We start from the raw sequence: 27,195 nt of genomic DNA, 5'->3' as shown, positions 1-27,195 counted from the left end.
AGCGACTCTTCCTGCTTTCTTCTTCGTCTTCTGTTCTATGACCAACCCTTTACAGCGCCATCTACAGGAGTTGGTTAATATAATTTCTAATTACTTTTGGGGAAGATTATAAGAGAGTAAGTAAGCTTTATTTATGAAGCGCTTACGTTTATATACAGTATTTATACTGTGATTTGTATAATTATTTCACTCATAAAATAGAATAGACGAGAATAGAATGGATGTGTTAATTTGGTAACACATCTCACAAATGCAAACGGTCATCAAGGACATTTGTTTTTCAATTATTATTTTGATGATTAGAAAACTAACATTAAACATAGAATTGTGCATAATAAATGAAAGGTTAATAAACTCAATTCCTCAATAATAATAGCAAAACAATTTAAGATCACATAACGTGTACTCTCTCTCTGTGACTAAGTCATGGGTGCATCTGCTGAATTTATGAAGCCTAGACTTCCCCCAGATGTTGAGCTACTTTTTTTTTTTAAATATACTGTACTTTTCAACGTTTTGTTTTAAACCTCCTTCTGAAAAACTAATTTATACAACCTTATATAACAATCTTAAATGTGATGTTATCATATCTGTTGATAGTGCTATAATGATCAGCAATTGTTTATCCATGTTTGAAAGTATATTTAACAGGTTTTGTGATGATTACTGCATCTTTTAGAGCACTCGTATCAAACATATTGACTTCCAAGGCATTTTATGTGGCCAGATGAACATGTTGGTCATGTTGGTGAACTATAAAGATGTCAGTGTTTAACATAAGAGACCAAGAGATAAAAAGTGCCAACATTAAATGGTCAAACTAGAATTTGCTTGGTACAACAAACACAACTAGATTGAGCCTCAAAGAATGAAAAAGCAACATCAAAATACTTTCTTTTTGGTAAATTAGTTTGACCCAAGACTTTGTAAGATTATGTTTGAAACCCCCTTTTAAAAGGATTAGAAGTGCACGTGGAAAGACAAGATAAGGTCTTAGTAGGACATTTTTGGAGACAAAAGTTAGGGTTTGATGGGCAGATGGTTTGGAGGCGTAGAAAGGAGTGAAAGCGATATAAAGAACCCAACCAATAAGGTTTATGGATTTATGAGGAGTTTTTTATTAGAGTTTACAATTATTTTAGCATGATTTGTTAAACGTTTCTTCATCGAACTCTTATTATTCCAGTTTAAAACGTCGCCACTAGATGTGAGTCGCGACTCGCATTCCTCGACACAGGTCCTTTCAACGTAGCGGAGGAGTGACGTCACATGTCGACAGGACGCCAACTTCCTGATCTCAGCCAATCAGCGGCGAGCTCGGCGGTCCTGTAAAGATGGCGTGGGAGAGCAGAAGAAAAGTGAGAAGAGGTCGCTCTACCATTAACAAACACAGCTGGTCCAGGCTACGCAGAGACTGAAACACCCGCGGGGGCCATTATTATCACATACGAAAACTTTTGGCGTCAAAGAGCGACACGCTTTACGGATTCCTGGCTGCTCTTGCTGTCGTGTTTGGACTGAGCTAGCTCTGTAGCTATCACTTGTTTACGTTCTTCTAGCGGATCCAGCGTCAACCTTCCAACGGGAAACTTGTTTTTTTTCTATTGCGATGACAAGCATAACATCATTACATTTGTAACGCTACGTCTTGAGGAATTCAGGAGGCAGCAGGTTGCGAGACTGTGAGCGGAGACTAACCCGAGTGGCCGTCATGTATTTTCTCACCGGCTGGCCTCGGAGCCTCCTCTGCCCGCTGAAGAGTGACGAGGAGCCCTTCTACATCCAGCCCAGCTCTCACAGGTTCTACCTGGCCGTGCTCTCAGAGACACAACTGAGTGTCTGGTTCAGTCGGGTAAGTGAAATACACAATGGATCATCTTTTCAGACACTAATAAACGACTTTCTTCACTTTTAAAGAAGCGATGTGCAAAAAAAGACTGTTGAAATGTTATTTCTTCGTTGGTTCATATAGCAGACAGTTGTATCTGTGGTGAAAGGCCTGTTTAGCTCTGCCCTGAACCTCTCCTCAATTATAAACGTATTAAACACTGAATCCATATTTGAACCATGAGCCACTCTTCTCATAGATGGATGGATATTACTTCTTTAAGCCTTTAGGAATGTTTCCTTTGGAAATATGAGGAGCAGATGTTCTACCTTGGATCCCCTTTCTGGATGATGAAGCCACTCAGCTTCTATCTAGTATTGACATCCACCATTAAACTGTTCAAATCCACATGTTTAGTTAAGTATAATTCATTCTTCGCACAGGGGACAGACGAATACAGTCTTTCGAACGGAAGACGCCCCACTAACCTGTCTATTGGGCATCCACAAGTTTCTTTCCTCACTCCTGGCATGACATTAAGATCCTTAAATTCCCAGTCATTTCATTGATCATTTGAATTGAATCTTAATCTTTTTTCTTTCATTTTTTAAGTGTGTATTTCCCAAGAAATTAGAGCTCACCAAAAACGAGTTAAAAACTAATTTGTGATTTTTGGATTGTGTTTCAATTATTATTTACGAGCAATGTGGAAGGTACAGTCCAAGAGATTAAAATATTTACAGTGGTGTGTAAAATATCTCATGCCTCCGTCCTGATGTCCTTTTTTGCATGTTTGTCACAAACGAAACAAAACAGTGGTCAAAGAAAACAGAATGCACTTTTTAAATGTAGGGTTTTATTATTGTGGGAGAATTCAGGCCAGGCCTTGAGTTAGTATTTTTTGTTTTGGATAATTGTACTGCTGCCAAACCAGCTTGGACAGAAATTTTCCTTCATTATTATTTTTTGGTGGACAGCGCCATTCCTGGTTCCTTTTATTTCAGCAAGTTGTTAAGCAGACCTTGCATATAATGGCAGCACACCTGGTTTTCTCTGGAATCCCAAATAAATGGAGGTTAATTGAAGACACCTAATTGTCAGTCTGTGTCTACTTGCTTGTTCTACACTAAATTAGCTGCCTTGTCTGGAAGTTGGGGTCCTCTTTGAAAGTTAGTTTCAGTTCAGATATAATCCTGGACTTTTGAAAATGCCTACTTTGATTAGACAAGGATGGAGGACAATGTAGTCTGGTAACCAGGCCATACCGGTCAGACGGTACATGGGCAGACAACGACTGACTTGAAAATCTATATGTAATTCAGAGTCATGTTTTTAGATTGTAGGATGAAACTTAATTAGTTAGAAAAGAGCTTTTTCCAAAAGAACCACAAGCCTATAATTGAATATCCTTATGTGAACGCATGCAATTGCCAGTTTAAGCTTTGAATTTATGTTGAATCATTAATCAATATTTGCTTAAAGTGTTTTTATTGATTTTCAATCATTTGCAATTTTCATCCTGTTGTTTATTAGTGCAGTATTAAATAACCGGAGAACCCACACCAGTATCACTGATTCTGTCATGTGTTCATCCTGGAGAGCAGTTGAGTGGCATTAGTGGACAAGGCTCTCATGTTACACTGACAAGTATAGAGTTGCAGAGTTTAAATGTCCCAGGTTTGCTTTCCAGTGTTTATTACCTGCTTGAAGTTACTCCGCTTACCATTTTCTCATGAAGTTCTCATTAAGTGAGTTCTGTTTTCTTGCTTTCAGAAACAAATTCCAAGTGTAGCACACATGTATGATATTTAATTATGTTTTCAAATAGGCATATCCTTTTTTTTGCTTTTTTTTTGCTTTTTTTTAAGAGACGAATATAATGTGGTACATCACTCACTTTTGGAGTACAAGAGTTTTTCTTTTAGTAAACCTATTATAGATGGTGTCCTGCTGTTTTTGCAATGTCATTCACATTACTAACGGTCTTCTCCTTTTCCCTTAACCCACAGCCAAGCGTGTTGATTGTCAGCTATATTGAGTCTGCAAAGGCGGCAACACAATTTGGATTCTACCAGAAAGCAGAATGGAAACCAGACAACTCCATGATCGCAGTGGCTGTAAGTCAACAAACTAATATTGTCACAGGCTTGTACATTGACCGAAATAACTTGGACCAAATTTTGTGCTTGATTCTAAACTTACTAAATGTATCATTATGATAGCTCAAGTTGATATCATGGTACATGGTACTCCTAGTAAAAAGTAAGATATATATATATATATATATATGGTTAACCAGTGTGCACATTGTTTTTATCTTCATTAAATGTCTAGCAGTGTGAGCGGATAACAATTCTTTAGATAAGCAGACTAGCATGCCTTGTAGTATGTCAGTATTTATATTTAATTTCACAAAAGTTGGATAATTTAGCAGGAATTTTTTTTGACACGTTTTTAATAATTATTGATACAGTGCTCTTTAGTTTGAATTGTAAAGTTTAAGAAGCTACAAAAAGATACAGTTTGTAACAAAATCTTGATAAACTCACTTGTTCCTGTAGCACATGGTAAAAGATACACAATTTAAGAAGTTCATGGTTCAAGGTTATTTCTCATTCTTGAATCAAAAACTGAATTGTGTTCTAAAATAATTTAAATGACATCTCACTCAATAAAATTAAGCTTTAACAATGAGCCCTGTAACAAGTTGTATGTATCCCTTAACGGATCGCAGCAACGGTTGTGATATCAGAAGATAAGTGTTTAAAAAGAAAAGGTGCTAGCAAGTAATGCATTGAGTTTTTGGAGACAACATGGAGAGAATGAATGTGCAGAGGAATGACAGTTATAGAACCTTATGACACTTCGCTCACTACAGAACCTGTAAATCATCACAGCTGACAGGCCAGCATCAAATGTTGGACAGCGTTGTATACAATCACGGCTCTACAACGTAAGATGTGCAATGACCTATAAAGGCAGCTAAGCATGCACTGTGAATGTGTGGATGATTATCTGTTTGTTTTTTAGAGTTACAGTTGTACACCTCTGCCTTCTTTGCATACATTTTTTTTATTTAATCTGGACATAAGGTGTCCATGTTATTTACATGGTAACATTATGTTGCAGTCTTGTTGTGAGATTCCTGTAGGAATTTAATATATGACCTTGGGGTGCTTGAGCTACTTTGTCCATATGATTTTATACACGGCACGCTATTGACTCATTGATGAGTAGCAAAAGTCAAAGCACATTGATTTATCCTAAATGCTGATTGGCTTAGAAGAGTCGCATCAATGAGCTGCCTATCTCAACATTCAATCATCCATGGTGGTTGTATTATATTATTACATGACTAATATCTTGGTATAAATATAAAGCTCAGATGCTTAATATGGTTTCATACATAGACCTGCAGTGTAACAAAGGTTTAATAAAAGCCTTTCAAAAAAGAAAACGACTGTTGCATTCAGTATGTTTATGTGATGGTATGTATTAGTTAATTGGGAATTTGGTTTCAATGCATTGGCATTTTCTTCGAGATACACTTCAATTCATGCAGAAATGTTTTGCTTAAAGAAACACCCTTTAAAGATTAAAAGAAAGAAAAAGATTGTATTAATGTGGAGATTCAGTATTACAGACCTTAAACATCCATGTTTTTGTACAAATTGAAGGCGCATAGTAGTTGCTTACTCATGAGCATCAGTGACACTCTAGTCTGCTATGAAAGCTAAGAAATTGTCTTGTTTTGTAATGTTACATTACAAGTATTTGTTCAAGATTTCGTTCTTAGTGGATTGAGATATGGTGCTATTGCTGTTGGGAGTTAGTGTGACCCTTTTTATCATAAAACATAAAACCTTGGATGGAATGTATGGATACATCCTTTTGCTGATGGACTCTTTCAACAGGACAATTATTTTGCCACAAAGCCAGTGTTCCTGAAAATGAGATTCTATAACACAATTTTGAAGGTTCTAACCTTGCAATCCGGTGTTCCATATTGGGATTCACTTGCCGGTTAAAAGAAAATTGAATATACAAGTTTGGCATGCTAGTGTTCCCTAAATTTCGTTGTATATGTGGGTCTGGTCTGGGCTGTGCACACACATAAATGAATTCACTGAATGTGCTACCAAAAGCGGGTCAAATTGTGGCCAACCAGGCCAGGGACAATAGTGCGCAGGTGGGAGTAAAAATACCAGACTCTAAAGGTGCTTTTGAAGCTAATCTGATTGGGTGCCTAAAAATGTGATGTATTCTTCATTTTTATTGCCCAAGTGGTGTTTGAGAGAAATGCATGGCAAAAACTATAATTGGAGCAGCAGCAACTTTACAACTAAAAACAGCATGACCTTCAGTAATGCTTGAGCTTTGTGATTTCACTTATCATTCCTATTAGTTGAGCATTTGCTCTTCATGCTTTTATATTTCTGTATTTTGTTCCACATTGTTGTCTTCCAAGAAGCACTCATTACGTTTGTGAGATTAATTGTCTATACTTGCAGACTGCCTTCATTATGCCATTTCCAAATTAACTGTTGACTACACTCTGTTTACTTGTTCAAGTCTGAACAATATACCGTATTTTCTGCACTATACGGAAAACTGGATTATAAAATGCACTGTCAATGAATGGTCCTTTTTGAAACTTTCTTCATATAAAAAATGCTCCGGTTGACCAAAATCGTGCTAAAATATTTTGACAGACGGCATTGAGTGCCGTGTACCATGCAAAAATACTTCCAGGTCAGTAAGAACAACCCGAATCAATCCATATATAAAGTGCTCAGGATTATACAGGGAGTGCAGAAATATTAGGCAAGTTGTATTTTTGAGGATTAATTTTATTATTGAACAACAACCATGCTCTTAATTAACCCAAAACACTCATCAATATCAAAGCTGAATATTTTTGGAAGTTGGAGCAGGGCTTTTTTAGTTTTAGCTATTTTAGGAAGATATCTGTGTGTGCAGGTGACTATTACTGTGCATAATTATTAGGCAACTTAACAAAAAACAAATATATACCCATTATAATTATTTATTTTCACCAGGGAAACCAATATAACAGTTCAACAATCACAAATATACATTGCTGACATTCAAAAACAAAACAAAAACAAATCAGTGACCAATATAGCCACCTTTCTTTGCAAGGACACTCAAAAGCCTGCCATCCATGGATTCTGTCAGTGTTTTGATCTGTTCACGATCAACATTGCGTGCAGCAGCAACCACAGCCTCCCAGACACGGTTCAGAGAGGTGTACTGTTTTCCCTCCTTGTAAATCTGACATTTGATGAGGGACCACAGGTTCTCTATGGGGTTCAGATCAGGTGAACAAGGAGGCCATGTCATTAGTTTTTCTTCTTTTAGACCCTTTCTTGCCAGCAATGATGGAGCATTGTCCTGCATGAAAATCATGTTTTTCTTGAAGGATGCCGACTTCTTCCTGTACCACTGCTTGAAGAAGGTGTCTTCCAGAAACTGGCAGTAGGACTGGGAGTTGAACTTGACTCCATCCTCAACCCGAAAAGGCCCCACAAGCTCATCTTTGATGATACCAGCCCATACCAGTACCCCACCTCCACCTTGCTGGCGTCTGAGTCGGACTGGAGCTCTCTGCCCTTTACCGATCCAGCCACGGGCCCATCCATCTGGCCCATCAAGACTCACTCTCATTTCATCAGTCCATAAAACCTTAGAAAAATCAGTCTTGAGATATTTCTTGGCCCAGTCTACAAGTAGACGTTTCAGCTTGTGTGTCTTGTTCAGTGGTGGTCGTTTTTCAACCTTTCTTACCTTGGCCATGTCTCTGAGTATTGCACACCTTGTGCTTTTTGGCACTCCAGTGATGTTGCAGCTCTGAAATATGGCAAAACTGGTGGCAAGTGGCATCTTGGCAGCTGCATGCTTGACTTTTCTCAGTTCATGGGCAGTTATTTTGCGCCTTGGTTTTTCCACACGCTTTTTGCGACCCTGTTGACTATTTTGAATGAAACGCTTGATTGTTTGATGATCACGCTTCAGAAGCTTGGCAATTTTAAGAGTGCTGCATCCCTCTGCAAGATATCTCACTATTTTTGACTTTTCTGAGCCTGTCAAGTCCCTCTTCTGACCCATTTTGCCAAAGGAAAGGAAGTTGCCTAATAATTATGCACACCTGATATAGGGTGTTGATGTCATTAGACCACACCCCTTCTCATTACAGAGATGCACATCACCTGATATGCGTAATTGGGAGTAGGCTTTCGAGCCTATACAACTTGGAGTAAGACAACATGCATAAAGAGCATGATGTGGTCAAAATACTCATTTGCGTAATAATTCTGCACTCCCTGTAATGTGCACTGTTGTTTTTGTTTTTTTGTTTTTTTTAGAAAATTAAATGCTTCTAAGTCTGCCTTATAGTCCAGATAATATGATGGCTGTCTCTTCAGCTTCTGCTCTTGCTGGAAAGGTGCTGCTCACATACCTATGATCTGACCCCTCAGACACTACAGTGGTCCATGTGTACTAATGTCTCAGAGTTGTCTCTGAGACATTAATGTCTCATCTTTACAATGACTTCTTTCCTTTACCCAATGATCTTTAACTAAATCTTTTTACATGAAGAGGCCAGAATGGTATTGTGAAACTGCAGAGAGCAGGACTACCACTCATCTTCATAGGGTTTTCCCCTTCCCCAAACTTTAATTCACTGCTGAATGATCCTTGTCTTATATAACAAGTCCTTTTGAAGTAGAAAAGTTGATTGATCACATCATCTCCCTCTTTGAGGCTTGTCTACCCTTTTTAACCCTGCACTGATAACATTGATAACATGTTTTGGATGTGATCAGTTCATGAAAAGAATGAGCGGTTTAACTTCTGGAACCACACCTTGTAATCTAAGATAATGATCCTCTGTTGGAAAATGTTGAACGGTCTTGTCCTGGAAGAACATGAGGTCCATCTCCTTGTGGAGCAGTTTAAGTACAGTGTTTCCTATATAATGAAGAGACATTATTTGGCCCTTCATCATGTGTGCGACTGGATCACAAGTTGGCCTGCAGCAAGTTACTCCGGTTACCACTATAGAATTGCTTAATTTTAATGTCGTGTGACTCGATGCACTTCCCCTCACTGAAGAAAAACCCCTGGTCTAATACACCTGTTATTTATTCAAATTATAAAAATATTTCTTTAGGGGGCCAAGATTTAATCAAATCTACAATTTTAGAGATTCTAATGTCTAATTTTGGTGAAAACCTATTGTGGATGAAAAGCAACCAGGCGTTTTAAAAAGTTACAAGTGTGTGATTTTTCTTAGAGCAGTTCTGTTCTCTGTTGAAATCTTTTCAATTTTTTACAACATTGTCTACTCAATCAGCCACTCCGTCCACCTACACAGACCTCATGACATGTGGGACTGGTGCAAAGTTATGTTTAGTCCATTAACTAAAATATCTCATGCAAGCTTTTTAATGTGTGATAGATTTGGTGACAGCTGGCAAAGTGTTAATATTTCGTCAATTTATATCGTTACATTTTTTTAGGGAATGTTTTTTTTTTTTTTTTACAAATTTGCAAGGTGGAGAAAATGCATGGGCTAACACTGACACGAAAATAAGTGAGGGTTCGTTCTGTGCACCGGCACATTGTGAACCCCAATTGACAAAAGGACACGGTAGCTCTCAACTGTGCGCCCATGCTCTGCTTTCCTGTTGCTGTGTGTATGAATAATTGAACATGTTTCCAGCAAAGATCTGGTTTAAGGTTATGTTATTTTATTACGTGTTGGCACTGACCTGGCATTTAATAAAAACCAAAACGGACATTTACATTTTTCAGAGTGTTTAAGGCCTAAACACATAAATTATTCACTGACCATTGTACAGGAGGCAAATGCTTAGTTAAGGGCTAAAATGACTAGCCTGAATCATTTGACTCCCAGAATTTATTGAAAGCAGACGCCCCACAGAATAATTCTCTAAGCTGCTCCAAGAGGTGTTGAGGAACAACATTCTACCAACTCACTGGTAGCCTAACCGCTGTTCAGTTGAACTATTGGACATTTTGAACTTCATTGATTTGCATCAACTGCACAACTTGAAAACACTCTTTCACTCATATTAGACTATATTAAGAACCGGCTACCCTCGTAATACAGATACGTTTAACCTACGTGTGGGGATTCATAGTTGGGTCTTGGCTTTTTTTTTCACATGTATATATTACTCACTCAAGAATCGACCACTTCTTTGTTTACAACCAACGTGTACCTAAAAAAAAATTATGCTTCTACCAAAGTTTTGTAATCTCTGATGACGCCCTTTGGAACTAGCCATATCAATGCCAGATTTATCGAGTTTGCAGAAGAAAAGGTTTATAGTGCTATAAATGTGTGCAAACAAGTGACAACAGAATATTCACTGCTTTTAAACATGGGATTTTCTTTACAAAACTGTACATGTTTTTCTCAGGACGCAGACAAACCTGCTCCTTGCGCTTAGTGTCCCCAGCAATGGAAAAAGTATCTCTGACGGTGTGGATGATGATCACATAGATACCTGGCGGCTAAGTTTGATAGCATCACACTGGATTAACACTGACCGGCACTCTCCCCCTCACATCAGGGTGAAGAGAAGATAAACATAATGGATAAACATTAGTTGGAGGTTAAACTAGCCGAAACAATAATTCATTGATGCTATGTGTGTGCCCGCCCTTTTTACATTGCTACTGCGCATTTGGATGGTGCCTTGCATCACATCAGCATTATCCTGTGTACCTGCATTGCAAACTATGATTAGTGTAATGATTAATACCATTTTACAGCATTTTCAAAAATGGTCATTTCTTTTATAATAACAACAAGCTAAGTCTTAAATTATAATAAACATTTTAACCTTCCTTTATATGCGAGTAATTCTTATTTGTAAAGCACCTTTCAGAAACCAGTCTATCTAATCCATTTCTTTACAGACCTCCAATGGCTACATCCTCCTGTTTGACGTTCTGGGTGGAGGGGATGACAAGTATCTCTATGAACCTGTTTATCCAAGGTAAGAAAACTTTAATTTTCGGTGGTGTTCTCAATAAGTCAATCTACCAGTCGATCGAAAAGGAAGATGTGCATTGCAGTGACTCGCAGAAATCAGTTGAAAGTGATGAAGCAGTAATTCACAAATTGACCTTATTCTTGTTATATGCATCCTTTTCGCCTTTATTTAAATAAATAAATAAAAAAATTAAAAAAATTGAGTTAATATAAGTACATTCAGAACTATATTGAAACTTCAGAAAATTATGTGGGTGAATTCACCAGCCCTCACAAGTTGAAAAATAAACCAAAGTGTTGCTTGCTGTCAAAGGGTCGCCCATTGAGTCGGCTTGCTAAAAAAATTCAATTGGATCAGTTGGCTCTCAATTAAAACATCTAGGTTGGCGTTAGGAAGATCGCTGGATTAAATGAATGTAATGTTCTGATTGCATCGACCAATATGTGCTAAATTATTCCACTTGGTGCAAGTCATCCGAGCAAAGTCAAATAATGACTATTTTATATCAATATTTCAGCAGAATAAATGGCACAACCAACAACTACTATATATTAAAAGCAGAATTAGTAGCCCTCTAGTATGACAAACCTTGTCTCATTCATTTGCTAATAAATGAAAAAAAAGAGGCAAAATCAAGCTGTGTCCGATGTGCCATTAAAGTATAAAAAAGTAAATGCATGTCTAATAAATGTGCAAATAATGTCACATACATTTTGTATATGGGAACTTGTACAGAACAGAAGCTCTGAAACAGACATTTTTCTATGGTCCCTACAGTTAATCGTCATAATCACTATGTTGTGTTATGCAATATTGGCTCATGTGAAAATGCACTGTACATCAACGTACAAACAGAATATATTTATAAATAATATAATGTTTTGCCTTTTTGTTGTAGCTAGATACTTACGATCTGCTCATTATAGCAAATAAAATATATTAGCTCGCATAATTGTGAACTGTTCTGTGCTATTGTACTTTTTTTGATGTATAATTTTTTTAATACTTCGACTTTTCTGTAGCTTCCTGCTAGAAATGACAAAGCGGCTGTACAAGTGCATAGTGCGTGTGTGTACTCACATTCCTTGACAGCATTTCAGGCAAGTCTGAACATGGGAGGCCACGTTTTAAAGCTCAGTGCTTTTAAGAAGATAACACTGGATTTTAGTCCCTAATCTATCTATTCAACCTTATGGCACTTACCCTGGCAGTTTCAACCTATGTATATTTTCCTAGAGATCGTTGTTTGAATATATTTTTTCTTGCAGTGATTTTAATCTAATCTAATCTATATATTTAGAAATAAAATCGATATATAATTAAATTAAAGTACGCCGACCTAGCGGCTGCGTACAGATGGCCCCTCATAACCATTACTTACTTACTTACTTACTTACTTACTTATAACAGCCACGGTATATAATGTGGCCCCCGAGGAAATATAATTGCCCCCACCGCTGCTCTAAGTAATGCAGACCAGTAATGGCTCCCATGATGCTTTTCTGCTCAGCCAAATAATCAGAGCTGTCAAACCCTTTTGACATGGCAACACAAACTTAACGTTGAAATGTGGTAATGTTGCGACAAATCGCTAGTCACTTAAAAAAAGCATTGTGTAGAAAAGCATCCATTTGGTTCATAGTTTTGTTGGCACCATTATTAAAGTGATGGTTTACCCAAAGTTCAACCTTCACGTGTTTCTACTCACTCTAATGGTCAGGTTTGGTTTGGTTTTTGATTTCAGATTCATCTGTTCCTTTTCAGACTTTTAGGAAAAAATGTCCACCCATTTTAATGAAGCCAATGGAGCCCAGTGGACGAACTTCCTCCAAAAAAAAAAAGACTCTTAAAAACATCCTACTTGTCTGTAATGTCCATCTTGTATTGAAGCATAGACGAGAAGAATAAAAAAAAGAGTCGTTTAAAGGGCAAGCGATAACAAGCGAAAATACTTGGGAAGTACTCCGGGTCAATTTAGCAAGCGTTTCCAGTGTACACGGACAACTGTATGTGCTCTGCTTGTGAATTAAACTATCACAAGCGTTATTTATGGCGTCTATCCTGACTAGAGCTTGCTGCAATACCTTTAAATTAAAAATAATTAAAAATAAAATAACCGTATCTTGTGCAAAAAAAAAAAGAAAAAGAAGTTCAACCCCTATATTGTGAGAATCATGAAAACAGGCAGCCAAAATGAATTGCTTCACAGTGGGCCTGGATCACCGTAAGATAGCATAAGAAGTTCAGAATCACAGCTTCTCCACATAAAAAGAAGCCAGTTGATTTGTTCTCGGATGTTTTCTCTATGTCTCCCTGTGTTGGTGATCTGGGCTTGTCCACCTCATGGTAGACCTAGGACTCTGTGGAGAGACTAATGCCTTTTTTCTAATAAAGAAGAATAAGTGGTAGAACGCAATTCCCATTGTTATCTCTGGTTGTCGAAAGATTAAAACACCACTTGATAAACACTCTGTGCGTCCTAGTTAAAAAATGGCGACCTTGTTGTGCACTGATCTTTCATAAAAGGGTCTGAAAGCCTTAAACAATGATGTGCTATCTATTGATCAAGGCATTCCTGTCTTTTTTTAGGGGAAGTCCTCAAGTCAAGGTCACTCCAGGTTACAAGGAGGAACAGTGTGCCCCTGCACTGTCTTTAGAGATGAGGAGACCAGTAGACCTGGAGGCCCCCATCACCAGGTAGGTCTTGTCAGTCATCTAATGGAGAGTTGCTGCAGATACATTTGGATTGCTCCTCCATTGAGAGGATGAGGAGTTCAAACAGCCTTTTTCTGTTGCTGCCGGATTTATGCTGCGATGTTAGAACTTTTGTGCTGGCATTACAGAATAAAAGAATAAAATAAGATGACAAACGAATATGATACCAGTGTCTCAATCTCATGGAAGCATAGTACCAGCCGTCAAAACAGAATTCTTCAAAACCTGTGCATGACCAACACGAAACAAAGCAAGGAAATATCGAGGAGTAGAGTTCAAAAGATAAAGCATCTAATATGATGATGGCAGCGCTGAATGAAGGATCCAGACTTAATGTTTTGAGAACCGTTTACTACAACATCCTGAAATTGGTAGGTACATTAGTTTAGTCGCGTGCATGCATACATACTCCAAAGCTAATTGCCTTGCACAATCACACAATACAAGTTGTATTAAGTACACTCTATTATTTTGTATTACAGGAGATGTACTCGCATATGAAACAGTCAGAAGAGCAACTGTACACAAAATGTAGGAGCTGGAAGAAAAAGGCAGACATGACTGACAGTGTTTCATTTTGGTTTATGCATTAAGGTTTATTTATTACTTGCTGATGAATATAAATGATAACACTACACTTTTTAGGACATTTTTGAAAGTGTTTGCTGCAAATGTTTTCAAGGCTAGTGTTATATCATGTTATTTTTGTTTACATATGTTATTGAACTAATACCTAATACCCTATTTTTTCCAATGTAGGCCTGATTTGCTTTTATCTTAACAATGGCTTTATCACTTGATCTCACACCGCTCTTCTTCCTCCACAACACTTAGAAAATGATGCTACAGATAGTACAGATTAATCTAAAACAGGATTTCTTTATCCTTATTTACACATTAGCAATTTGTATTATGCATACATCTTTCATTAACACTTGTGTGGCAAAACAGTGCAACTTAATTCAAACAATTTGTCAACACTAAAAGAGCACACGCCATCCTCCAGATCACACTCTTTTGTAACAAGTTTTGAAACATATAAAATCCTTGTAATTTTAGCAACACTCAAGAGTAGACTATAAAAAAAAGTCACAACTCGATGCCAGTACACCCAAGTTTTGTTTGGCTGGATATTAAGAGTGGGGAGCACGGTTTGACTTCTTTTTAATCATTGCAGTCAACTCAACAAAATCACAACAAGAACCCTGTTTTTCTCTGGATCTATTGTACTGTCAACACCACAAAGAATCCGTTGCTGTGTACAACACTGGCAATAAATGTGTTATATCTCTCTATGACTTTATCATCACAAACTGTCTCGTTCATACAGACATGATAATACCACAGTCATTTAGTATGTATTATCCTTTCACAGTAGGAATCTTGATATTTTAACTAAACTTTATATTCGTGGTGTTCTGTCATCACATTGTTCTTTTATTTTTACAGAACCTTTGTGTTTGTTGCGTGGCTGGTCGTGTCAGTGTCGAACTGTAAACTACTGTTGGCTATTTATGCTGCCAAACAAATTTCTGATAGCTAACATAACCATTTTGCATTGAAACTTGAGCAATTCAACGAGGGTGATCTGATATTCCAGTGAGTTAAGGAGAGTTTTAATTGACATTAAGTTCTCACTAACCTCTCTGTAATACAGCAGTGGTGAAGAGGTAGAGTCCGTTTGAGTTTGTGAATCCATTAGTTTTGGCGAGTTCCTGGATCGTTGTTGCTTCGCCGCTGGTGTGGAAGTTTTATCGCCAGACGAACCCTTTCCTTTACGTCCCATGTTGCTCTGTCCGTAGTAAAGTTTTTAGATGAAATCCTCTAGTTGCTCGAGGGATTCCGTGGTTGCTGCTGGATTGAATTTTTAGCGTTGTATAGCTGAGTAGTTTGTTTTCTTTTAGTGACAGGGGGCCGCCATGTTTTAGTCGCTCACTTCAGTGTCTCGCGAGAACGGGAATAACAGCAACATCATCAACCCGAGAACAGGAATCACAGCGTCATCACCAAAGGGAAAACATTTTCAACAGCAACCAGACAAAAACAAACTTACTTCAAAGAAAAATCACATCCATTCATCCATTCATCGTCATCCGCTTATCCGTCGCCGGGTCGCGGGCGCAGCTTCAACAGGGAGTGCCAAATGCCCTTCAAACTAGCAACATCTGCCAGCCCTGACTGAGGGATCCCAAGACACTCCGATGCCACACAACTCCCGCTGCGGGATTACAATGATTTGAGGGCCCTCAGTAGAGAGCCTCTCACTCCATTCTCCTGAAGCACCTCCCACAACTTCGCCCTGGGCACTCGGTCGTACGCCTTCTCCAAGTCCACAAAGCACATGTAGACTGGCAGGTCATACTCCCAGGCACCCTTGAGAACCGTCGAGAGAGTGAAGAGTTGGTCCGTAGTTCTACGGCCTGGACGGAACCCGCATTGTTCCTCTTGGATCTCAGGTTCAACCATCAATCGGACCCTCCTTTCCAGGACCTTTAGAGTAGACCTTATCAGGAAGGCAGAGGAGTGTGATGCCTCTGTAGTTGGCAAACAACCTCTGGTCCCCCTTTTTAAAATAGGGGGACCACCACCCCGGTCTGCAACTCGTCAGGCACTGACCCAGACGCCCACGCAATGTTAAAGAGACGAGTCAGACAAGGCAACCCTTCAACACTCAGAGCCTTCAGCATTTCTGGGCGAATCTCATAAATTCACGCAGCTTTGCCACTGTGGAGCTTTCTGACCACCACAGCGACTTCAGCACGAGAGATCAATGAAGCCCGCCCATCGGCCTCCAGCTCTGTCTCCACTAGAGTGGGTTGGACATCCGGGTTGAGTAGTTCCTCAAAGTACTCTTTCCAACGGCCAACACATACTCAGTTGAAGTCGGCAACATTCCATCCTTACTGTAAACAGCTTGGACACTCTGAGGTGCTTGACCGTTTTCCAGAAGCGCACTGGTGCTGACCGAAAGTCTTCCTCCATGGATTCCCCTCTTTGTTTAGCCTTTGCAACAGCCAAAGCAGCAGCCCTTCGAGCCAGGCGGTACTTTGCAACTGCTTCAGGAGTCCGGCAAGACACGATAAGACTCCCTCTTCAGTCGGACATCTGACATCTGTTGTTCACCAAGATCTCCTTGGGTTACCGCCCCTTGAGGCACAGATGACCTTCAGAACACAGCTTGCAACTGGAGCGTCAGCCATGGCGGCTTTGAACACTGACCACTCATGTTCGATGTCCCCAACCTCCACATGGATATCGAAAAATGCTTCTCGAATGTGTGAGCTGAAAACACCTCTGACAGCTTCATCCTCCAGACATTCCCAGTTCACCTGCACTACACGTTTGGGTTTACCTGGTCAGTCCAGAGGCTCCCCCTGCCATCGGAGCTAGCTGGTGATCAGTTCTGCCCCTCTCTTCATCCGGGTGTACAGAACATACCGCCTCAAGTCAGCTGACACGATTACAAAATCGATCATTGACCTGCGGCTTAGGGACTTATGAGCCTCCCTATGTTCGAATATGGTGTTTGTGATGCACAAGCCATGACAAGCACAGAATTCCAACAACAAACGACCGTCTGGCATGTATTATAAACTGAAAATGCAATATTGTGCTGCTCTATGATCCTACCAATTACTGTTTAAGATAAAAAACAAAAATCTATGTCACACAAAAAAATCACGTGTTGTATAAACAAATGTAAAAATGTAACTGAAATAATGCTCTGTGATGGTCACTTGTCTGAGCCTGATACCGTCAGAAGAAAAATTAAAGGACCTGCAATTTTGCCGACTGATGATTAGGTGCATTTGCGATATTATCGTGATTTTATTTTTTTAAATGTGATTGTCATGTCGCAAAGGTTGCAATTTGATTTTCCGGCCGTCATATAGCATCGTGACTTGCAAGTGGCGAACGCAGCCGACTCACAGAGGTCTGGATGACTTTTGTTAATGATCACGGTTTTAAACACAAGTTTAATGCAAAAAACACTTAATAATGACATTAGTATTGACAGATAATGCATCGTGCAGGATTTATTGAATTATGAAGAGTTTTCTGTCACAATCCTCAAACTTGTTTCGTCATTTGAACTGTGAGCAACACGATTTAAAAGTTAGTAAACCGTTTACTAAACTAAAGTTGTTAAATGTATTTTCTGTTGGATTGAGGCAGATTCCAATGATAAAGTCCACATTAACACTAACGAGAACTTTGGTTATTGTTGACTACCTTTCATGCGTCAACCGAAAGTTTCTCTCGTCTCTACAGAACGGTGCAGGTTAACTTTGTTAAGCTTCGTTTTGCTTGTTTATTCAATCTGGTCATATTCTTTGTCGTGATGCTTCTCTAGATGCTTAATAAAGTTAGTGGTGTTAAACCCCTCTTGAAATCTCAACTCAAAACCCGGATGTTCCGAAGGACAAACCCCTCATAACCTCTATCATCTTTAGACTTTTTTTTATTGTCATTTCACAGAAAACACAGCAGTGAAACTGGCAACGAAATGTCGTTGCTTGGCAACAGTTAAAAAACACAGCAGAGAGATGTGTATAAAAAGTATAAATATAAATATTAATAAGTTAAAAATAGTGCAATATAGTATAAACAGAATAAATAAATAACATAAATATTGCATATAATAATTAATGTATATAAAGTATAAATGCAAATAAGTTAACAATAGTGCTAATATGTTATAAATAGAATAAATGCATAATATTTTAAATAGTGCATAGCTCAAGTCATATTTTCATTCAGCAGTCTGATGGGCAGAGGAAAGAAGCTGTTTTTAAATCTTTCCATTCTGCAGCGGATGCTGCGGAACCTTCTGCCAGACGCCAGGAGAGAGAACAGTCCATAGAGCGCGTGGGTGGAGTTGGACAGAATTCTGTGGGCCCTGTTAAGACAGGGTTTATTTGCCACGTCCTGCATGGGGGGGGAGTGGTGTCCCGATAATCTTCTCCGCGTTCCTCACCACTCTCTGGAGAGACTTCCAGTCGGAGGCCTTGCAGCTCCCCGACCAGATGGAGATGCTGCTGGTCCGCAGGCTCTTGATGGTCCCTCTGTAGAAGGTGTAGAGGATGGGTGGGGGGAGAGACACCTTTCTCATCTGTCTCAGGAAGTGCAGACGCTGCTGGGTTTTCTTCACCAGGGAGCTGATGTGAAGGGTCCAGTTGAGGTCCTCTGTGATGTGCACCCCCAGGAACTTGGTGCTGCTGACGACCTCCACCGTTGTGCCGTTGATGCGGAGTGGTGCGTGGCTGGGTCGGGATCTTCTGAAGTCGATGATGATTTCTTTAGTCTTGTCGACGTTCAGAAGCAGGTTGTTCACCTCACACCAGTCCACCAGGGGTTGCACCTCCTCTCTGTAGGCCAGTTTGTTGTCGTCCTGAATGAGGCCCACGACTGTTGTGTCATCTGCATATTTCAGGATTTGGTTGGTATTGTACCTGGGACAACAGTCGTGGGTCATCAGGGTGAACCGCAGCGGGCTCACAGAGATGACTCCTGAGGTGTTGTTGCCCACATGCCGATCTTGTTTTAGATGTTGTTTTAATCCTCCACTTCCTGGTTTTATTGTATTGTGTGATTTTTATTGTAAGGCGACCATGAGTTTCTTTCTTATCACACAAACTTTGGGGTAAAGTGAACAAAAGTCCAAACACTGTCAATAGTCTGACTCTCTTCCATCTCCCACATTTTTGTACAGTTGCTCCGTCATCTTTTTTCTTTTTTTTCCAAATATGTTTATTGAGACATATTCAACAGTGTATACATTTTCACACACACAAGGAAAATTCAGAAAGACAGATTTTCGTTTCTTTTTCCCCCAATCAAAAAATTAAAATAGAAATAAAAAATAAAAATAAAAAATAAAAATAAAAATGAAAATAATAAATAAAAATAAATAAAGTAAAGTAAAGTAATACATTAGAACACACAGAGCACACAGTAACACACAGAAAAAAACAACAAAAAAAAACACACACAGATAACAAACCAAAGGTAGTTTTTTCACTTTTGAAATGCAGTGTATACCTCAAAAAGGTTTGAGCATTTGAATTCAATATGAATTTAATATGAATACCCGTGTGCGAGGTAATGAACTCTGAACAGAACTTTGAATTGGATCAGTCCAAGTCGAGCACACGAGATAGAGGACCCAACCTTACGTAATGCCCTCTCCCAGTAATCCTCAGTGATGCGCATCCCCAGCTCCTCCTCCCATCGCTCCTTCGTTCCAGTATCCTCAGTGCTGATTGACAGGATAGAGGCATACAATTTAGAGATTGACCCCCTCTGCTGGTGATTAATTGTAAGAAACTCTTCCCAGGGTTGATTGGGAGGCAGTGATGGAAAGTATGAAAAAGTTTTGGAAACAAAACTTCGGATCTGCAAATATCTGAAGAAGTGTGAAGCCGGTAGCTCATATAGTGTAGAAAGCTCATTAAAATCGGCAAAAATGTCATTTATGTACAAATCTTTTATATGTTTAATACCTCTATCCTGCCAAGCAGCGAATGAAGAGTCCAACACAGAAGGAGGAAACGCATGGTTAAGGCTCACAGGTGTAAGAGGAGAAACCTCTCTAAACTTAAAGTGACGCCTGAATTGAAGCCAAATTTTAATTGTGTTGTGAACAACTGGATTATTTGTAAATTCTGAAAGTTTTAAGGGAAGTGAAGAATACAACAGAGCTGTCATAGAGGTTCTCCGACAAGACGCCAGCTCCATATCACACCAAGAAAATTTTGACGACGCCACATAGAAGCCAATTTTTTGAATGTGAGAGGCCCAGTAGTAAGCCATCAAATTTTCAATTTTGAAGAATTGCCTTTTTGATCCTCTGTGTTTTTCCAGACCATAAAAAAGAAGTTATTATCTTATCAATAGTGTTAAAGAAGTACTTGGGCAGAAAGCATGGCAGAGTTTGAAAAAAATACAAGAATTTAGGAAGAATATTCATTTTGACCACATTGATTCTACCAATTAATGAAAGGGGAAGACTGGACCACCTACGGATGTCAGATTTCATCTCTGAGATTAAAGGGGTAAAATTTGCTGAAACTAGTTTAGATATAGTTGAAGTAACATTGACCCCCAAGTACTTGAAGCCAGTCGGATTAAATTTAAACAGGAAGTTGGGCAATTGCATTTGTTGTGCTGAGTTATTAATAGGGAAACAAACACTTTTATCGAGATTTAATTTGTAACCTGAAAATTTACCAAATTTGTCCAGAATATTCAAAATCACAGGTACACCAACAGCAGGGTTTTCAACATAGAGAAGCAAGTCGTCAGCATAAAGAGAGAGTTTGTGTTCCTTTCCATTGCGTATGATACCTTTAAACCCTCCTTCAGACCTCAGTGCAATAGATAGTGGCTCGATTGATAGAGCGAAAAGGGACGGAGAGAGTGGGCAACCTTGGCGAGTTCCACGTTCTAGACCAAAATTATTAGACTTGATATAATTTGTGATTACACTGGCAAGAGGCGAAGAATACAAAAGATGAATCCAGGAAATGAATATGTCCCCAAATTTGAATTTTTCTAAAACGGAAAAAAGGTATTTCCACTCTACTCTATCGAAGGCCTTCTCGGCATCAAACGATATTGCAATCTCTGGTTGAGCCTCAGTCTGATCAGAGTAAATGATATTAAATAAAGTGCGGGTATTGAAGAATACCTGACGTCCTTTTATGAAGCCATTTTGCTCTTCGGATATTATGGTAGGCATGACTTTCTCTAATCTAGTAGCGAGGATCTTTGCTAATACTTTGACATCAGAATTTAGTAGAGAGAGCGGTCTGTAGGAGCCGCACAAGCTCGGGTCTCTGTTTTTCTTGGGTAGTATTACAATCTGTGCCTGGGTAAACGTTGGAGGCAACGTGCCAAGCTCAAGTGATTCATTGAACACAGATAGTAATAGTGGGGCTAATTTTAATTGAAATGTTTTAAAAAACTCAATAGGGAAACCATCAGGTCCAGGGGCTTTGTTTGATTGCATATTTCTAATTGATTGTATGATTTCTTCTAGGGTCAAGGCTGCATCTAGTTTTTCCCTTTGAGTTTCTTCAATTAGTGGGAAGCACAATTTGTCCAGGAAGTCTCTCATTACATGATCATCCTCCGGAAAATTTGAACTATATAAATCCGAATAGAAGGTTTTGAAAATATTGTTAATGTCAATGGGGTCGTCTGTCAATGAGTTATTTTTGTTTCTTATTTCGATGATATGACGAGAGGTTGCTCGCCTGCGGAGTTGATGAGCCAATAATCTGGATGGTTTTTCCCCATGTTCGGTAAGTGCCGCGACTACGGAGAAGTAAGCGTTCTGCATCTTTAGTAGATATCAGATCGAACTCTGCCTGCAAGTCGAGCCTCCGTTTGAGCAACTCTGGAGTTGGATTTTCAGAATATTTTTCATCCAGATTACTTATGTCAGCAACAATTTGTGACAGTCTAGCATTTAATTTTTTTTTTGTATGGGACGAATAAGAAATTATTTGGCCTCTGAGGTAACACTTTAATGTCTACCATAGTAAACTATGAGAGGAGCAGTCTTTACGATTTATGTCCAAAAAGTCATCTATTGATTTATAAATAAATTTACAGAAGTCCAGATCTGCCAGTAGAAGTGAATCAAACCTCCAGGGTGGTCGATTGTGCCTGTGAGTGGACAGATTTATATCAAAGATCACTGGAGCGTGATCAGAGATAACAATACTTAAGTAATCCGAATTGGATACAAGAGGGTTCAAAGTCTCATCTATTAAAACGTAATCTATTCTTGAATATGAATGGTGGACTGGGGAAAAGAAAGAGAACTTCTTGGAGGAAGGATTCCTGTGTCTCCAAGGATCAACCAGACCACTCCGAATAGCAAAAAATTTGACATTGATGACTGTGTCTGTTTTTTAGAGCTAGAACGATCTAGTGTATTTTCCTGGACACAATTAAAATCCCCTCCCAAGATTACAGAGTGAGAGTCTAGGAAAGGAAGACCACTATGTAATTTCCCTGCAAATGTGGCATCGTCAAAATTCGGAGCATAGATGTTTACCAAGAGAACTTTGGTTTGCATGAGGGTACCAGCAACGATAAAATACCTGCCATTTATGTCCGCTATTACCTTTGTGGCTGTAAACTGTGTTCTCTTGTTGACAAGAATGGCGACCCCTCTAGCTTTTGAGTTAAAATTTGAGTGGAATATTTGACTCACCCAGGGGTTCCGCAGTCTATTGTGATCTTTAATTCTCAGATGCGTCTCCTGCAAGAACACTATGTCACAATTATTTTTTTTCAAATGAGTGAAAACCTTGGATCGTTTGATGGGCTCTCCCATTCCTTTAATATTCCAGCTAAGAAACCTCAGCGGCCTCCCCGAGAAGTGATTTGTGTTACTCATAAGCAAATGCTGTGTACATTAATTAAGTGAGACGGTGATGATGAGCCGAGGAGAGTCCCTTCCCCTTTTCCCCGAAAACCAACAAAAACAAGTGAATAAGAAAAACAATAAAAGTTAAAAGAAAAAACCCACAAACCCGAACAACACGCAAAGTCCCCTCCAAAAACAAAACGCTGGAGTGACGGCCGTGTAAAACCCACTAAGTAAGAAAAGTCGTTCATAATAAACGACACGGAGTTAGTTTACCAACCCACAAAAATAGTTAACGCAACTACCTCAAATGAGTGGCCCCCGAAATCTGGCCATATCATAATAGAGCGCAAATGAAGAAAAAATTCAAATACAAATTATTATTATCCGCAAGATACTTGTAAATCATATTAAGATTCAGAACCATATTTGCAAGTGCAAAGAACAATATAACAAGAAATGTAAAAATAAAATGTTTCAAAATAGAAATCTTATAAAAACTTAATATATAACATTAAACCATTTACGGCTTTTCAAGCTGTCAAGGAACAGAAACCTGAGTTATGCAGCAGCACAGACACCATCACTTCTCACTCAATGTTTTGACGTATTTTGCTGCTTCATCGGCTGATGTGAACTCCCTCTCCATCCCGTTATGCGTGACCCGTAGGCGGGCAGGGTACAACAGACCATACCGAACTCCATCCAGAGCCCGTAGTTGCTGACGTACCTCGTTGAATGCAGCCCTGGCTCGGGCTACCTTCGCGGTGTAGTCAGGAAAGATCAACAAGTTATTGTCTCCAAACCTGATGCGTCCTCTCTCCCTGGCCCGGCGCAAGATGTCAGCACAGTCTCTGTGGTAGTGGAACCTGACGACAATGGGATGTGGACGATCCCCGGGATTAGGTTTCGGTCGTAGTGTGCGATGGGACCGGTCGAGCTCCGGCATCGCCTCCAAACCGAACGCCTCCTTCAGCATGCTGGACACCACGGATGTAGAACAGCTGTCGGGTCCCTCCGGAACGCCCAGGATGCGCACGTTGTTACGCCGTGATCTCGCCTCCAGATCCTCACACTTGTTCTCCAGTGTCGTCACAACCGTCTCAAGTCGCTTCACTGTGGCTTTAAGTTGAGTGATGTCATCGGAGCAGCCAGAGAGAGAAACCTCCATTTCCCCCACAGTAGATTTCAGGTCCGCGACGTTAGCATCAACCGCTGCTATGTCGCTAGCCACCTTAGCTTTAACAGCTCGAATGTCTTTTTATTTCTTCAGCGCTAATGTAATTAAATTTAAAGTTTTACTGACAGATTTCGGGAGCCTTCTCAAACACGTCCTACTCCATTGCTGGCCAGACCACGCCCCCTGCTCTGTCATCTTTAAGTACATCTCCTGTAATACAAAGAAAAGTACTAATTTACATATCAGGATCTAACTGGTTTCATTCAGCTGTGCTGCCATTATCATAGGCGTGTTCCCCTACTGTTATTTACGGCTGTTGTTTTTGAATTGCGGTCATTGGTCGGTCGGGCATAAGGATTTTTCTAACGTATACAGTATATTTCAGTAAAAAAACTGTTGTCACCCATCTTCTGTCATGTGACCGTGTGATCATCCATATCTGGCTTCAACTCCCAGTTTGTTCAACTCTTCTGCACAATTTGTGGCGAAAGTTGCATGTGTTTGCGCATTATGAAACTCAAGTGTGAGTGAGTTTACACCTCGTCGATGCCGTGTCTCTCTCCTCATGCCATTGTTGTTTACATTAGTTTTCATGCTGCAAACATGAATAGCCCAGTTGGTGAAGTCACTCTTAAGATGCCAGAAGGCAACAATTAAAACCTTTTATCCGGTAACTTATAGAAACGAAGAGTGACTTCTGATAAATTACTTCAATCTGATTTATTGTTTTAAAATTGTAAAGCATTAGATTACTCCTTATTGAAAAATTGGTATCGGAAGCTTAACAGGTAATTGAGTAACAAATTACCGGCACCACTGCTCCTGAGCTTGATGGAGATGAGTGGGTGTCTACTGCTGTGGATTTATCAAGAAAATTCCTTTGAAGACGCTAAGCTCTTGGTCGCTTCACCAAGTACCTCAGTCTTTCTGAATTATTAAAAAAAATAAATGAAGGAACATTCTACAATAGTCTGTCCAGTGTCGATCTACATGCAACTCTTGGTCTTATGTTCCAAGATATATTTGATTTAAGAGCTTTGCAGCAGTTTTCTTCCTTTTAATTTACTTTTTACTTTTTTGTTTACTTATGGATACGTTTCAACATTGAGAGAATCGTCTTGTTTACCCAATAGAGGATCTACTGTCGGTGAAGTCAATGGCACAGGCTGGAGATCATCATAATATCCCGATGGAACTTCTACGCAGCTATCGTGGATGTTGAGCCCACAAGAGAATAAAGGTTAAGCTAACGGACAATCGGAGACGTCACAGACATCGATCCCTACAATCATGTTGGGAAACGTCAATTCATTGACAAACGAGATCGACACGCTGTCTGCCCTTAACAACCAGCAGATCTACCTAGAGAGCAGCATGTTGGTTCTTCATAGAGACATGGCTCACTCAGCTGACTCCAGGCGCTAACGTGTACTTGCCGTGCTTCACCGCCGTAAGACCGGACAAAGATGCACATGCTTGTAGGAAGCACCGAGGAGGAGGGCTCATCATGTGTGTAAATAAGCGCTGGTGTAGCCCGGGACACGTTACTGTGAAGAAAGTCTTGTATTGTCAGGATTTAGAACTGTTGGCTGTCATTCTGTGGCCATACTATCTACCACGCCAGTTCAGTCATGGATCTCGCTGACCACGGGGAAGTTATTTTGATATTGGATTTTGGACAGACATTCGCTCCAGCAACCGCCCAATCATTGTCCGCTACATACCCAGCGTCACTTTGACAAACGTTAACGTATTCAAATATTTAAACAATGTACTGAGAGGTTTATAGTAAAGAAAAGAAAAGAAAAAGAAAAAAGACTACATATTAAAATAGGATTTTGAGTAATTTCATCCTAAATACTTGAAGCTAAAAACACTACCTCAAAATATTTTGAGGTGCATAATGAATCAAATCAATGAATACATACTATGAATATGATTTAGTTCTATAGTTTCAGAATGATTTTAGGTGATTTCATCCAAACATCTGGAGGCTATTGATAATAAACACTAATATTTAAAAAATATACATTTATTTAAATTATTTTTAGAGGTTCTTATTAAAAACTATGATTAGAAATTATGAATATGATTTAGTTCTATGATTTCACGCTGATTTTTAATAATTTCATCCCAACATCTGGAAGCTATTGAAAAAAAACACTAATATTTACAAAAAAAAATTATTTAAAATATTTTGAGAGATGCATAGTAAAAACAATGATTACATATTATGAATATGATTTAGTTCTATGATCTCAAAGTGCTTTTGAGTAATTTCATTCTAACATCTGGAAGCTATTGAGAAAAAACACTAATATTGACATATAAATATTTATTTTAAATATTTTGAGAGGTGCATAGTATAAACAATGATTGCATATTATGAATATTATTTAGTTCTATGATTTCAGAATGATTTCAAGTGATTTCATCCAAATATCTAGATCCTTTTGAGAAAAAACAATATTTACAAAAAAAAATTATTTCAATTATGTTCAGAGGTGAATAGTAAAAACAGACAATACATATTATGAATATTCTTAATAGCTTACAGATGTTCGGATAAAATCTCTCAAACTCATTTTTGAGATCATTGAACTAAATCATATTCATAATGTGTTCATTATTTTTACTATGCACCTCTCAAAATAATTTAAATAAATATTTCTATGTAAATTGTGTAGTTTTTTCTCAATAGCTTCAAGATGTTGGGATTAAATCTCTCAAAATCACTTTGAGATCATAAAACTAAATCATATTCATAATATGTAATCGTTGTTTTTACTATAAACCTCTCAAAACATTTTCTGAATATTTTTTATATGTTAACGTTCGTCAAAGTAAAATTCATTGACGGTCCCTAATAGACTTGGCAGTTCTATTGGCCGCTATCAGTGAGCTCTCTTCGGGCATGTAGCGGACAATGACTCGGCGGTTGCTGGAGCAAATTTCTGTCGAATATCCAATATCAAACTAACTTCGCCGCTGTATCGCACCGTGTGTTTACATTCCTCCGAGTGCTGTGGCTCAATCTGCC

General features: G+C 39.0%; 1 protein-coding gene and 1 long non-coding RNA gene across 2 annotated transcripts in view; one reads left to right on the top strand and one right to left on the bottom strand.

Moving 5' to 3' along the window:
- Positions 1 to 1,324: 1,324 nt before the first annotated feature.
- The window catches only part of ric1 (RIC1 homolog, RAB6A GEF complex partner 1), a 41,937-nt gene continuing 16,066 nt past the window's right edge, over positions 1,325 to 27,195 (top strand). The window contains exons 1-4 of the mRNA XM_087792231.1: positions 1,325 to 1,852; positions 3,838 to 3,945; positions 10,802 to 10,881; positions 13,468 to 13,575. Of these exons, the coding sequence (XP_087648357.1) occupies positions 1,712 to 1,852; positions 3,838 to 3,945; positions 10,802 to 10,881; positions 13,468 to 13,575 (437 nt within the window). The 5' untranslated portion in view covers positions 1,325 to 1,711. The remainder of the gene's footprint in view (positions 1,853 to 3,837; positions 3,946 to 10,801; positions 10,882 to 13,467; positions 13,576 to 27,195) is intronic.
- On the bottom strand, positions 6,644 to 8,175 carry LOC148080505 (uncharacterized). Its single transcript, XR_015711380.1, has 3 exons — positions 7,585 to 8,175; positions 7,420 to 7,454; positions 6,644 to 7,321 (listed from the first exon to the last, which is right to left on the bottom strand). It is a non-coding gene; the product is annotated as an uncharacterized LOC148080505 (long non-coding RNA).

The sequence above is a fragment of the Callionymus lyra genome, chromosome 5, assembly GCF_982586985.1.
Source record: "Callionymus lyra chromosome 5, fCalLyr1.hap1.1, whole genome shotgun sequence".
Taxonomy (NCBI): Eukaryota; Metazoa; Chordata; class Actinopteri; order Syngnathiformes; family Callionymidae; genus Callionymus; species Callionymus lyra.
The sequence above is the reverse complement of the archived record's forward strand: the minus strand, read 5'-3'. Positions and strand labels throughout refer to the sequence as shown.